Below are 13,470 nucleotides of genomic sequence, written 5' to 3' on the forward strand. Positions count from 1 at the left end.
CGTTCAAGAATACCAATATTCGCTTCACGAGAGAACCACGCCCTTCTTTCTCATGCGATCGCCGTTCCCAGTTTCGAGAATTGGGCTCCAGGAGTAACTCAGGGGTCCGTGATGGGTCCCCGGTTGTTCAACATCTACATGGCAGTCATTCCAATGACAAAAGCAACGGAGAGCTATATATACGCAGACGATGTTGCACTCACTGTAATTGGAAAAGGTTCTGGAATGACAGCCAAACTCCAAAGACACCTCGTCAATATCGAGAAATGGAGCAGGGATTGGAAAATAGAATTCAGCCCGGAGAAGACGCAAGCCATAGTTTTCTCAGCCGGAAGGCAACCACTTCCAGGCTTACTAGAACTCGGAGGACAAAGGCTACCATGGAGATCCAAGATCACATATCTTGGGCTTATCTATGATAAACAACTAGTATGGCACGAGCAGTTGGCAGCCACAATTGCCAAAGTAAGGTACTTGCTCCATGCATACTATCCAATGCTGACAGGTAATCTCCTACTGCGAACCAAGGTGAGAGCTTAGCGCAAGTTATAGTAATAAGGATTAGGTTAAGGTAGATTAAGTCTCTGATGTCAATAAATCCACTGATGTTAGTATTTAAGTACCCGTAGATTAACTAGCAATAAGAAGGTGTAATCCTTGTTTGAAAATAAATATGTTGAAATAGTAAATAGGAATTGAACACTCCATTACAGGATAGAATCACAAAAAATATGTGAAAGTTGCCTCATCGCATTTGATAATGTTCCCCGCTGATGTGACGGAAACGTTAGGAAGCAATTCCAACGGGCCAAGGCTTATAAGCCCAGCAAACGTTTCATCCGATCTTAGTTTTGTTTTTATCAATGCTTTGTTTGCTCAAGGCTCACGTGCGACTGAATCAATCTACAAATGGGTAATGTACAAGTCGCATAAATATTTAACATCAGCTGAGTCTATAGACTTTCATATTAAAGTCGCAGTTGACGCTTTCCTAGATGTTCAAAATGAACAATCTTCACGTTTTGTAAGCATTAAACACATTTTCAGATTGGCCAGATTCCAAAGAACTTTGACTTGCAAAGTTTGGGATCGATCAGCTGATGTCTGTTGATTATTTTTCGAGAAAAGATTTTGTAAACAAGAGTAGTTTATTGATGGAATCCAAAAAATGCGAAAACCTGGTTGCTTTTATTGAAACGGCGGAAAATACGTTGCTGTTTGGAACTTAAGCCTATTTGCACCTTTAGTTTCATTTTTATGTTGGCTTACTTAACTTTTCCGCCACACAGCCAAGATATTCACCTTCAAAACAATTTCCATCAAAAAATGAGTGCATATTCTCAACAAGCAGCAACTTAATAAACACCCGATCTTGTCTTAGAGTCGTAAAGATAAAAGCTTTGCAATAGCCAAGAAAAACAAATTTATATCGCATTTTAATGGCCAATTTTCGACCATCAATGAATGGCATTAAACTCGGATTTACAACGACCCCATCAGTTGATCCTGAACGTTTGCCAATCGCTATTTATTTCCCAGAAATGAATTTTATTATGGGATGTTGCCCTAGATGAAGCATATTTCAATGAAATTTGTTTTGTTTGTTTTTGCAATTTAAAATTAATTGTTTTGAACAGCGTTTAGATCGTAGAAAATTAACGTATCACAAACAAGTTTTATAAAATTACGGTACAAGTTAGGCTCTGGGTTTAAAGGCGTGTTTATTTTCAACTTGTAAAACAGTTTCAGTGGTTTACTGATTGACATTGACTTCGATTCAATCGCAAAACATCGATTAATGTGGGCTGGATTTGCGTTACAACTGCATATCTACAAATGAAAACCTAACCCACATTCTATTGTATTTTTGTATTAATAATCGAGACCAATTCACATCAAAAAATTCCATTTGAAACAAAAAAAAACAATAATTATCCACTTTCCTTTATTGACAAATCGAAAATTACAACACAATTTAAATGACCCCATTTTATTTCATTTAATCCCGGAATTTCAGATATAATTAAACAAGTAGGTAATAAATTCAATATTAGAAGTATATTCAAAACTGAAATTACAAGTCAAAGCAAAATTGCAAAATTACTTGCGAATGTAATAAATTTTATTTAAAGGAAACTTCAAAGCCATTAAATGAAATAATTATAGAACACCAATCATACATAGAAATCAAATAATTTCATAGATCACAAATTCAATGGGACGCTTCAATAATTTTAGGAAAAAAAACGTAAAATTGAAAATTTTTCTTTAATCTATTGACCGATTGATTGATTCTACTAAATCAAGATAATTGTGTTAGCTCATGTTCGTTCAATTGAATCCATACATGGTTATCTATATCCCTAAATTAAAGTTCACTAAAATCTTTAAAACGATAAGTCAAAAAAAATGGCAATTTAGAACAAAAATGAAAACTGAGAGCGACTTTTTACACATTTTTATCATTTAAGTCTTGTTAAACAATTTATTAAAATAATCTTTTTTTAGTAGCGTTTGAGAGCTATCGCAGATTTGTTATTAAATCTAATTAAATTAGTTTCTTTACTAATCAGAATTTTATCTTACAGCTTTCACTCTCATTGTAAAATATGAGCACTATTTATCAATCTGTAATAGAAGACCTGAGGTAACTCTGTCGTTTCAAAAAACAAAAAAATTGAGGCAAAATACGCAAGAAAAAGATGTTCAAAGCATGAATACAAGTATACTTAAATAACTTTGATCGGATGTTGTGCCATTTACAGCAGAAAGCATCGTTCATTAATGTTTAATGCATCATAATCATAAGCGAAACAAAATTCATAGTATTAATATGCTAAATAACATTTGCACATTTTAAAAATAATTCGAATTCAAATAAAAAAATAATGCAAGTCAATGGCCCATTCCTGGTTGTTTTGTAGCTTGTACTCACATGTAATTTAAGCAATTAATATAAATTCATCAGAAAAATACTGTACATTTTAATAATAAAAAAGCAAATAAGTATCAATTTAGAAGAATACGAAATAAACTTTAAGCAACGAAAAATAAAATCTATATCAAAAGAGATAGACTTTCGAGGTCATTCCTTGAAACTAATGGGTTTTTCGGGTTTTTATACCGTCGTTCGGTAGAATTTCTTCTTGACTGTTTTGATCAGTGTAAGCGTTCAAGCAAACCACTTCTGAAGATGCAAACCACTCGTGCTTGTGAAACGTCAAGAAGAAATTCTACCGAACGACGGCCTAAAAACCTATTAGTTCCAATAAAAACTATAATTGGCAAACGTTCTCAAAACTAAGTTGGTTTCATTTTAAGTTCGTAATAAGAACAATAGACCCAAAGCAATTTATTTCTACGTTCAAATACATTTGGAACGGATTAATTGAATTTCAACCTTTCCTCATTGTTTCTTCAGCCAAAAAAATTCTGCTAATAACAGTAAACAAGACATTGACTCTACACCAGAATTCGACAAAAATTTCCTGGCTTGGTGAACCATCTAATTAATACGTCGCACTATAATTAGACTAATGTTTCCTTTTTGCGAGCATAAATACTGCGGGTGGACAGTCTTTGTATAGGCGTTACTACGAATCGTCGCTTCAAGAGCATGAAAAACAGAATTTCCGAAGGAGGAAAATTGAAACAAAGACGGTTATTTTGGGATGGCTAAACCCGTCAGTCAGATCAGACAATAAAAAACACACGACTTCCTGGTTCAGTAGACTGCGGCCACCAAGGACGTTTTCAGTCTTGTCGGGATTGAAAATGACGACAGAAAAATCAGTGGTGCAGCTCGGATACTTTTCACGGATTTCACCGGCATTTGTGCCATAATTTTTGGTAGAAAAATCCATCAAATTTTGCTTGGATTCGGATCTTTTTGCAAGGTTGCAACTATTGGTAATAGCCAGAAATTTTAATCACTTGAAAGTCCAATGCTTAATTGGTCAGCATGGCTGGTGAGTATCAATTGGCAATTGATTGCAGATATATTGTTAGCTTAATTAGTGTACGTTAGTTAAGGTACATCATGCAACTTCATTCATGAGGATTATTGAGGAAATACTATGTATGGTTGCTGATGAAAAAGTAACTAAATATTCGTTATGACAGCAGCACAAAGGTATTGAATTGATCAATTCATATGCATCTTCAGTTTGGGTTTTATTACATTTATGTGCTGCATATACAAGGTGTCTCTCGAGAAATTGGATTGAGGGGTATCTATGAACCAACCAACAAAACTTTTGCTTTTTTACTGCAGCGGATGCAGTAAAAAAATGTTTTGAAGTATATTTGCAATTTTTCGCAGTATAATGAAAGCGTCGATTTTTCTGTTATAAATATGTTTTTTTGTGCAAAACTCAAGGTTAACCGTCTGGGTTGATTGGTCATAATGCACATCAAAGTATTTTGTAAGTGTTTAAAATAGTCGAAAATAGTGACGAATTTTTAAATTACTTTTACTTCCAGTTTTTAGAATATTAAATTGCTCAAAAAAATATACGTAACAAGGACTAATTTTAGAACTGAATAAATTCTGATTGCTGAAAGCGATTTGATTTCTGTTTGAAGCGTTATTTAGTGCAATTCTTTGTCGGTTACTGCGTGTTTTTTGCAAAAAATAGTGCTTCAGATGAAGTTTCTACAGGGTGGCAAATGAAACATTGCATTATTGGTGAAAGCTCCGCAAGCTCTCAGTTGGACAAAAAAAAACGTTTGTTTTCATTTCTACGACAGAGACATTACGATAGACCTAAAATCTCGAGAAAAGTTTCGACCACCCTGTTTATTTACAGAGTGGCCTCAAAAAAATTTACCTTTTGACCCTGTAGTGATATATATATTTTTTGAACCGATTATTAGGGTACATGGTGAAGCTGAAACTTCACAGTTTACTTGCGAAAAACAATCAATGCAACCCGGTAGCATCATATATGAACGAAATATTTGAAAGTATATTTCACTTGAGTTAAGTCAGCCAAAATCACAGATTTCGAGGGCAATTCCGATTTGGCTCAATTTTCATGCAACTCACATATTGTATCAAAACCATCCTGTAAACCAAAGAGATGGCCGAAAAATTAGAAAACCGTTTCGAGCTGTTTGGTTTATCTTTAAACTTAGTGTTGAAATTCAAAACAACTAATTGTTGTTTAATTAAGAGCAGGACGAACCTTGCAATTTTTTTTTCATTTGCCACCCTGAAAAAAAATTATCTGAGGTGCTTAATTTTACCAAAACATGGACGAACAAAAAACCAATGGGGCTAAATAAGGCTTCAAAGAGAAACCAAGCTTGAAGCAATCAGAATTTATCCAGTTCCAAAATTAGGGCAAATTTAGCCGTGTAACGTTCATTTTGTTGAGCAGTTTAATTAAAAGAGATTTATTCTATGTTAACCTTAAATTAAGTCAATAAAATATGAAAATCATTTTAAATGAATTAGTTAAAATTAAAGCAACATTCTGTAAATAATAATTTCTAAAATGTAATAATAATGGGCTAGCATCTAGTTAAAAATTAATTATTCCAAAGGCGTTTGAATAAACTGCAAATTTACAATAAGAGCTTCAATTTACGAATCTGAAATTTAATAAATTTGACCCTTTATTATGAAGGTATATTTATGTAGTTGAACTTATATAGTTGTAGTTGAAAGCACAGAAAGAAGTTGTCCCCTTTACATGAAAAAATTATGTGCTCGAGAGTTTCCTGCGTTTTATAACCTACGATAAGTGAAAAAATCTGGGAGAAGGCTTTTAAGGCCCACCCTGAATATGTAATTTTCTACAACATTCTGCGTCAAGTCTTTGGACTTATTTCGTATTGTCGACCACCACTATTTTATTTTCACTCGATTTGAAAATTTGCAGATTCAGATAGTTTTTATTTCAATATTCCCAAAAATTTTAGACGCACTTTGCATCGAAGCCCGAACGTTTTGTATGTGAAATATGAGCAACTCTTTATCTAACGACGACACGAACAGTTGGATAAAAATAGTTAGAATAATGGATACTTTGATTATATCAATACACATATAATTAAACAAACCAGCTACTCAATACATAAGACTTTTAAACGTCTGTTATTAACATAGGTGCTTCTCCTCTTACATTAATTCTTGTATCAATTTCGTTTAGTATCCCAATGGTAAAGTTACGTTCAAAATATACCAGGTGTGGGACAATAGTCAGCGTAACTTTTTAATTATTTGCCGACGTTTCAACTTTTAATGAGGTCTTCACCAGGATTTCAATTGTGTGTGCCTTAGTACAAGGCACTAATTATTTTTTAAATGTATTATTCATATCTTATTTTATTCTACAGTATAAAGTTAGTATGAGTCCGGTTAGTCCTTGTATAAACATATTTCATTTTACTCTTTCAGTTTCATCTAAAACTTCTAAAATCTTCGCATTGAAGTTCAAAACAATTATTGGTTCATTTAATTCATTACCCGCATGGCCTGAAAAGCACCAATTAATTATGGTCAATATTGAACAGAATAATTCCTGCAATAGCCAAGCGGGCAAAGATTCCAAAACCGGATTTTGCAATAACAGCTTTCGACTTCGGAAATCCACAACCTCGGCGGTAAAAAGGCAAAATATTTAGTAAGATATGATCAATAAACGTTTCATTATTCATATAGGTCACCGGCCATAGAGTAATTGCAAAATGTGGTTTTAACAGCGATGCCTGCTTCGGATGAGGTAACTTTACTAATGGAATTACGACAATAGACATCAAAAACCTTGCAAGGCTGTCTGTATTAAAGACATACATGGGTTACCAAGATGTTGTCGCACTGATAAACTTCTAGTTCATATGAACGCATTAGATGGTCGAAACTTTACTCAAGTTCAACATTGTCAAGTGCCTCTAAATAATCATTAACACCTAATTAATTAAACAACCTTCAAAACATTTTGGTCAAACATTCTTCGACCAGATTTGAGAGTGAAAAGTACTTACCACATGGGCATCAATTTTCGGCAACCTAAAACAGAATATAGATCACATTAAAAGCAAAAATGGCAGTAAAAACTCGGGTAACAGGTTTGTAAAACGCCCGAAAAATAAATAATTCTTGTTCGATAAAAACAAGACTTCTATTTTAAGTTGAATGTTTATTCATTTTCAATGCGTCTCCGCTGCTAAAAAAATTTCTAATCAAATTAGTTCCGCGCAATGAAAATTTGCGTTAAAATACTATAAAATTAACTTGATGGTACAGGGTAGAAGAATAAGGTCAATCTTGTTAAAGGGTTGGTCTGATCTGATTAGGTCTACTTAACAACGCATTTTTGTTCGCCGAAGTCGAATATCTCACTAAAATCGTATAGATATTTAGTACAACGTATTACACATTGCACAATGTCGAATATTAATCGCTCTAGGAAAAAGTGTAGTTATTTTTTCGCTTCACTTAGAGCTGTATGTTATGGAGATGCGAAATAGTTTTCCATAGGATAGCTAAGACCGTAATCCTACCGCTACCTAATACCTTATGGGGGAAATATCTGCTTAATACTATTTAAAACAACCAGCTGTTTAAAGTTTTTCCATTTTCATATTTTTGCGTCCACTTCGTTCCACGTTCCGAATTTATGACAAAACGGTAGTAAACGTTCTTGAGGAGGGCTATCGAAAAGATCCAAAGTGTTGGACTGTTTGGAACGGTATCGGAGGTTACGCTTTGAGTACGTCCTAAAGTTAGAAAATTTTGCTCCTATCTCGTTAAAAGTTTCGAATAATTGGCGAATACTGACTGATGAAAGATAGTTCTCAAAAAAGGGAAGCAAAAAGGATATTACGAGTATTTCTATAAAATTATTACTGCATCTCGATTTTTTAAAACTTATATTATTATATTTTTTTAATATTTCTTATACTTTCGACGTTTTAGTATTTTCAGTTGAAAGTTGAAAAACTTATCCATACCGAATATACTAGAAAATTAACAAATTGTGCTTTGTTGAAGAGGATTTGAATAAGTGTGAGAACGTCCTCTTCAATGGGAATAAATAATGATAACTATACTACATAGCAGATTTTTTACCATTTTTTGGTGCATTTAAAAACCTTTCCACCTTGGGTTCAGACAAATTAGAATAAATCCTCATGTGTATTCACCTCCGGAATGGGTTGAATACACATTCTGTATGTGATTTTCTAAGATTTTAAGCGACTAGGATTTTTCTAGGATCTAGTATTTGCATTTTACATACAGATGCCTAAGGGTAAATGTGTTACATGTTAATGTGCGGTTTTCTCCAATTTTTAAATCTACGTTTTATATTTCCAAAAATGTCCACTTTGGGTTTAGGCAAATTAAAATAAATCCTCATGTGTGTTCACCTTCGGAATCTGTTGATTACACACTCTGTATATGTGATTTCCTAAGATTTTAGGCCACAAGGATTTTCTGGAAATACTTGCATTTGACATACTAACGCCTAATATGTAAAATATGCAGACTAATGTGTAATAATCAAGTTTATTGTTGCCTGAACTAGTTTTAACTCATTGAGAAGCATGACAGATTGGTTTCTTCATTTGCATTGATACAAATTGGGGGTTTGAACCAAAACGCCACAACAACACCTAAAAACCCTTTTAGTTTAAAACGCAACATAAATGTTGCGTAAATAAAGCGATTTATAGGAAATATTCAGAAATTATATACATTTGTAAAGAATCTTATCAACATAAGTTCAAGTCATTCACAATGGCGCCACCAAACAGCATTTGGAAGTGAAATTACGAAACATCTAAGGTTTGTTGTTTCGGCAGGCAGATGCGGTCAATTTCAAGGATATCTTACAATTCACAGCAGCTTACCGAAATTTCATGAAAACGCAGGAAAATCCGCTCCAGAAATTAGAAGAATCACAAAGACAAACAGGATACCTCGACGATGATCGTCACAGACACAGACATTAGACGTGCAATTGTCATCAGGTCATGTGATATACAGAAACCATTTGGATTGGCTGACAGCAAATAAATATGGCAGATCGTCTGTTTAACGAAAACATCAGTTGCCTGTAAAATTAAAGAGCGGAAATTGTAGCCCTAATTTGGAAATACTAATATGACAGTAATTTGAATAAATTTTCTAGTCTCCGCCTAATTTACAGGCGTGGCCCTGATGGGAAGCACTGAAAACGGAGAAGATCGATAGAACTTTACTCGAGAAAAAGCTGAGTACCAGTGCAGAAACCCACAGTCTGGCAACGTTTTATTGATATTTGATTCATTCGTAAATTCCTTGCTGACAGCTGATGTTGACAACATACCAGATTATTTTGTTATTGTGTTCATTAATTTTTTCAGTAGTTTCTGCCCTGATCGTGTAAGGGTGCGAAAGGTTGATTTCTTGGAATCTTTAGGTGGTAAGTGCGCTTCTTCATTGTTTTCGACATTTGGAATGTCAATTCAGTGTTTGTTAATTGGGTCATGGCTAAAAATGACCATTGTGTATACCTGTGTTGCATCCATGCGTATTTTTGGCTCTTATGACACCACATATGCAGCGGCGCTTATTTGCTCCTTAAATTACTTACTAACTAACTAATGTTTCAAATTGTTAAGTGGAAAAGTCAGTCTTTTATTTAAAGTCTTGTGCTCTAACGTTGAATACTTCTTGTGCTTTTGGTGCGTGTTTTAATAAATACCTTTACGAAGATCTACAGTTGGACCTTCTACACACAGTTTGCAGTAATTGTCTTGTGTATGTTACGCCAAACTTTCAACCCCCTATTTACTTTAATGTGAAAGTGATGGTTTTTCCAAAATGCCCACTTAATTGTAAACAATTACACTCGTGAATCAACAAGTTTCGGTTTGCTTTTCCACTTCCTCTACTTAATTAATGCACAATTACTCTACTTTGGTACTTAAAGAACGCTAAATTATCAGTTTAGAAAAATCGGCATAGCGGGGCGATTTTTAAATTCTCATCATTGCAATTGTCTTTAGGTCATATAATGGCGAATGCCTTTTTCAATGACTTCACAGCTCAATATGAGTACTTTTTTAAATTCACCCAGTCGAATTTTCAACGTGTTTTATGTCTTTTACCCTGCTAATATGAAAGAGCAAGCATTTATTGGTAAAATAGTTCTAGATTGTCTTCGATATATGTATGCGCTTTCAAGGTTTGCTATTCAAAACAACAAAACAAACAAATGCACTCGATAAAGTCCACTAGTTATGAAACCTCCTGTAAATAAATAAGCATATGTTTTTGAAAATATGCCAAATCGTGGTTCGAGGTCCCTGATTTACCATCTTCATTTTTCGAAGCTTTTGTGTTGAAATAAATGGCCATTTCGAGCTCTTGCACTGTGAAAAGACTTTTCCGAGTGCAATATGCTCATATTTGCTATATTAAAGTACTTGCCGAAAACCCGAAGTGCGAATCATTATTGGTTTTATGGATTAAAATCGGTATTTCGAGTTTTAAATATTATACAAGTTTTTTCAACATTTTAGCAATCGCTAATATCGTCTCATTTCAATACATTTTATCTATGTGATTCTGTAGAGTACAGTCGAACCCTAAAACAGTAGAACCATTTTTGGGGGTGTATTAGTTTCGAATAATTTAATTATCGATTTTATTCATTCTTTCAAAAACAGGATCGACTAGGTACACTGTTACTTATACAAATGTTTAAACAAAATGTTGGGTAAATAAGACGTCGGTTAAAGTTGACTATAATTTATTAACAAACGACGCGTTTCGGTATTTTAAATTATAACTACTACAATTTTAAATTGTAACTGCAATATAATAAAAACTATTGCGTCAATTGAGAGTAAATTATAGTGCACTTTAACCGACGTCTTATTTACCCAACATGTAGGTACTCCGGCCACAACTGGGGTTTTAAACGAAACATTAAATAAAATAATAAATTACATTTTGGGGAAAAAATAATTTATTAATTAATAGGGAACTAGTAAAATGGGAAAGGTTACCATCCTACTAAGACGCAAGGTACGTGTAAAAATCTCAGACATCAGAGAAACGACTGTCTTGTGTTCAGTGATTACAATAAAAAGTGAAATTACTTTCAATCATTTATTAGATCAGTGTTTTTTTGAAATATTAAATCAAAAGAACCCTTTTATTGTTCCAATTTTTTCTTGAAATTTAATAGTAAAAAAATTTAATGTAAGTAAACGAACAATTTATTATAACGGTTGTATTAATTACAAATGGAACATGTAAACATTAATTCCGTCTATTTGTAATACAAATAATTTCAAATTAAATTAAACTGAATCAAACAGAAATTTAAAATTCATTCGCAACATTGCTTGAGCAATAATAACTCACGCACAATAAGCTCAAATAACTTAAAAATAAGGCATATAAACAGGATTTAAATTTCAATGAGCTGCGTGATACTGATTTTTTTATCGTGTTTACTACTAGGTTTTATGGATAAAAATTGACTCCTCATTTCAGGAACATTCAAATTCATTCTGTTGCGGTATTTATTTTTTGCTGACACAAAAGCTGAGAATCCTCCTTCGCACACACGTGACAAACGAGGATAATTATCTTTTAAACTGCTCCAGAATTCTACTAACACCATATTTTTCTGCAGAAATGAATCTGATGTTATTTCAATAAGTTTATTTTTTTCAAAATGTTTCTATTATTTGATCGCACACTTTTTAAAAAAGTTATTTATTGTTGGTGAGCAATCGAAGCCGTCGGAAAATATCAATACATTTCCATGTTTGCCCTGAAGAATTAAATTAAGTTGATAAACTTTTGAAACCATGTCTTAAGTAGTCAATTTTAAGCAACCAATTTACACCAAATAATCTACTTTTCACTTCGAAATTCTGTTGTAGAAAAGAATTCTTCGTCTTTTAGCTTTCTCACTTCGTCTTTTAGCTCAAAAACCGAGTTATGAATGAAACAAAGGATATTATGAAAAAGACGTACTTAATGTTCTCGGAATCCTTGAATGATTTTTTGAAAGTTTTTATTACAGACAGTTTAAGAAACACTGTATTAGATAGATTATATAAAATTGTAAATATAATTATATTTATATGAATGATTGTGATGAACAATATTCAATTTCTAGCTCTTCACATGTTGCGAATAGGAAATAGAACCAATTTTTCATACAATGGCTCATATAGCAGGCGTTCGACTGCCGCAAGAACTATGGGATCATATTTTTAGTTACTTGACCACATCAGATGTGATCAACTTCTGCAAAACATCCAGTGAATATGCGCATTTCTTAGGCGAAATACCTTTAGTTAGGTAAGTAAAGGTTTCTCAATTTTGTCATCTGTTTGCTTACATTGTACGTTTAGTGCTAAAAAAGTTTTATAAAAGCTAATGTATTAATTAATATATGTTTTTTGCTCTAATACGAAAAGTAATGGACTGTTAAAACATGTAAATGCTTTTAAACCTTTTTGATTGCAGGAATTTTAATGTTAGTGGAAATTACGATTTTTTCAACACGAACATTTACACCTACGTAACAGAAAATGTATCTTATGAGTACATTAAAGTTCTGAACATTAACAAGTTGTACTGGGTGAAACTTGAAGATCTGAGGCGGCTGCTGAAAATTCTACCGAATTTAGAGGAATTATTGGCTTTGAATACTGCACTAAGTTTTCGACCCAAAGATGTATTATTATATGGAAAGGTACGTTTATTTATTGTTGGTAATTTTATAATGGTTCTTCACGTTTATGTTATCATTTAGATGTATTTTCAAATATGAATTGTTAGGAAGTTAAGAATAAATGAGCCAAAGCACCGCAAAACGATTCTGATAGAAATCGAAACAGACTAAAAAGAACTGAAAAATACATATTAGAAGGAATTGTTTCTAAAAACTAAGAGTGATTTCCAAAAGATGTAGAAATATTCTACGAAATGTAGGACGGATTTGCGCTTTCTTAGAAGCCAACGAAACTAATTGAGCAAATAAAACAAGAGTTTTGGATTCTATACATACGATCCTATTACTGAAGTGAATATATTAAACTTCAATCAACAATATGAAAAATGTTAAATCAATTAGAAAACATAAATACTAGAATAGGAAGAATGAAGGAAAAATAGTGGAGCTTTCTTGAACGAAACAATCGGGCTGCAATATTGTGCACGTTAGATTTAACACGAACATTTATCAGTTTTGGTAATTATTTTCTTTTTAATTCAAAAGAAATTCCTGGGTTCCAGTCAATTTTATTGTTTATCATTTAAAATCTTACAAATACGTTCCTGTGTTTTTCCCCACCGTCATCAGTTTGTCTAAAATATACATTCACAGTCATTGGTTATAATACAAGAGCTCTGTTAAAATATACATACTAAAATACAAATCACAAAACATTTTAAAAAGTATGTTAAAATCGTTTGAATCTATTGGGATTACAACGGATAATATACACAAT

The 13,470-nt window shown here is 32.9% G+C and overlaps 2 protein-coding genes across 5 annotated transcripts in view; one reads left to right on the forward strand and one right to left on the reverse strand.

The window, feature by feature from the left end:
- Positions 1 to 8,979, reverse strand: part of LOC109533438 (AN1-type zinc finger protein 6) — a 53,425-nt gene extending 44,446 nt beyond the window's left edge. Inside the window, exons 1-2 of one of the 2 annotated variants that reach the window (XM_048660965.1) lie at positions 8,860 to 8,979; positions 6,991 to 7,015 (exon numbers count right to left, since the gene is read on the reverse strand). The gene's annotated coding sequence lies outside the window, so the exon portion shown is untranslated. The remainder of the gene's footprint in view (positions 1 to 6,990; positions 7,016 to 8,859) is intronic. The other variant, XM_048660967.1, reaches the window with a different exon arrangement.
- Positions 8,980 to 9,280: 301 nt separating this feature from the next.
- LOC109535678 overlaps positions 9,281 to 13,470 on the forward strand; it is a 9,515-nt gene continuing 5,325 nt past the window's right edge. Inside the window, exons 1-3 of one of the 3 annotated variants that reach the window (XM_048660937.1) lie at positions 9,281 to 9,413; positions 12,132 to 12,316; positions 12,485 to 12,713. In XM_048660937.1, coding sequence (XP_048516894.1) covers positions 12,177 to 12,316; positions 12,485 to 12,713 — 369 coding nt within the window. In that variant the 5' untranslated portion in view covers positions 9,281 to 9,413; positions 12,132 to 12,176. Of the gene's footprint in view, positions 9,414 to 12,057; positions 12,077 to 12,131; positions 12,317 to 12,484; positions 12,714 to 13,470 lie in introns of those variants that run through there. The other 2 variants (XM_048660939.1, XM_048660938.1) reach the window with 2 other exon arrangements.

Source organism: Dendroctonus ponderosae, unplaced genomic scaffold (genome assembly GCF_020466585.1).
Source record: "Dendroctonus ponderosae isolate FM_Combo_2020 unplaced genomic scaffold, Dpon_F_20191213v2 Dpon_F_20191213_1, whole genome shotgun sequence".
NCBI lineage: Eukaryota > Metazoa > Arthropoda > Insecta > Coleoptera > Curculionidae > Dendroctonus > Dendroctonus ponderosae.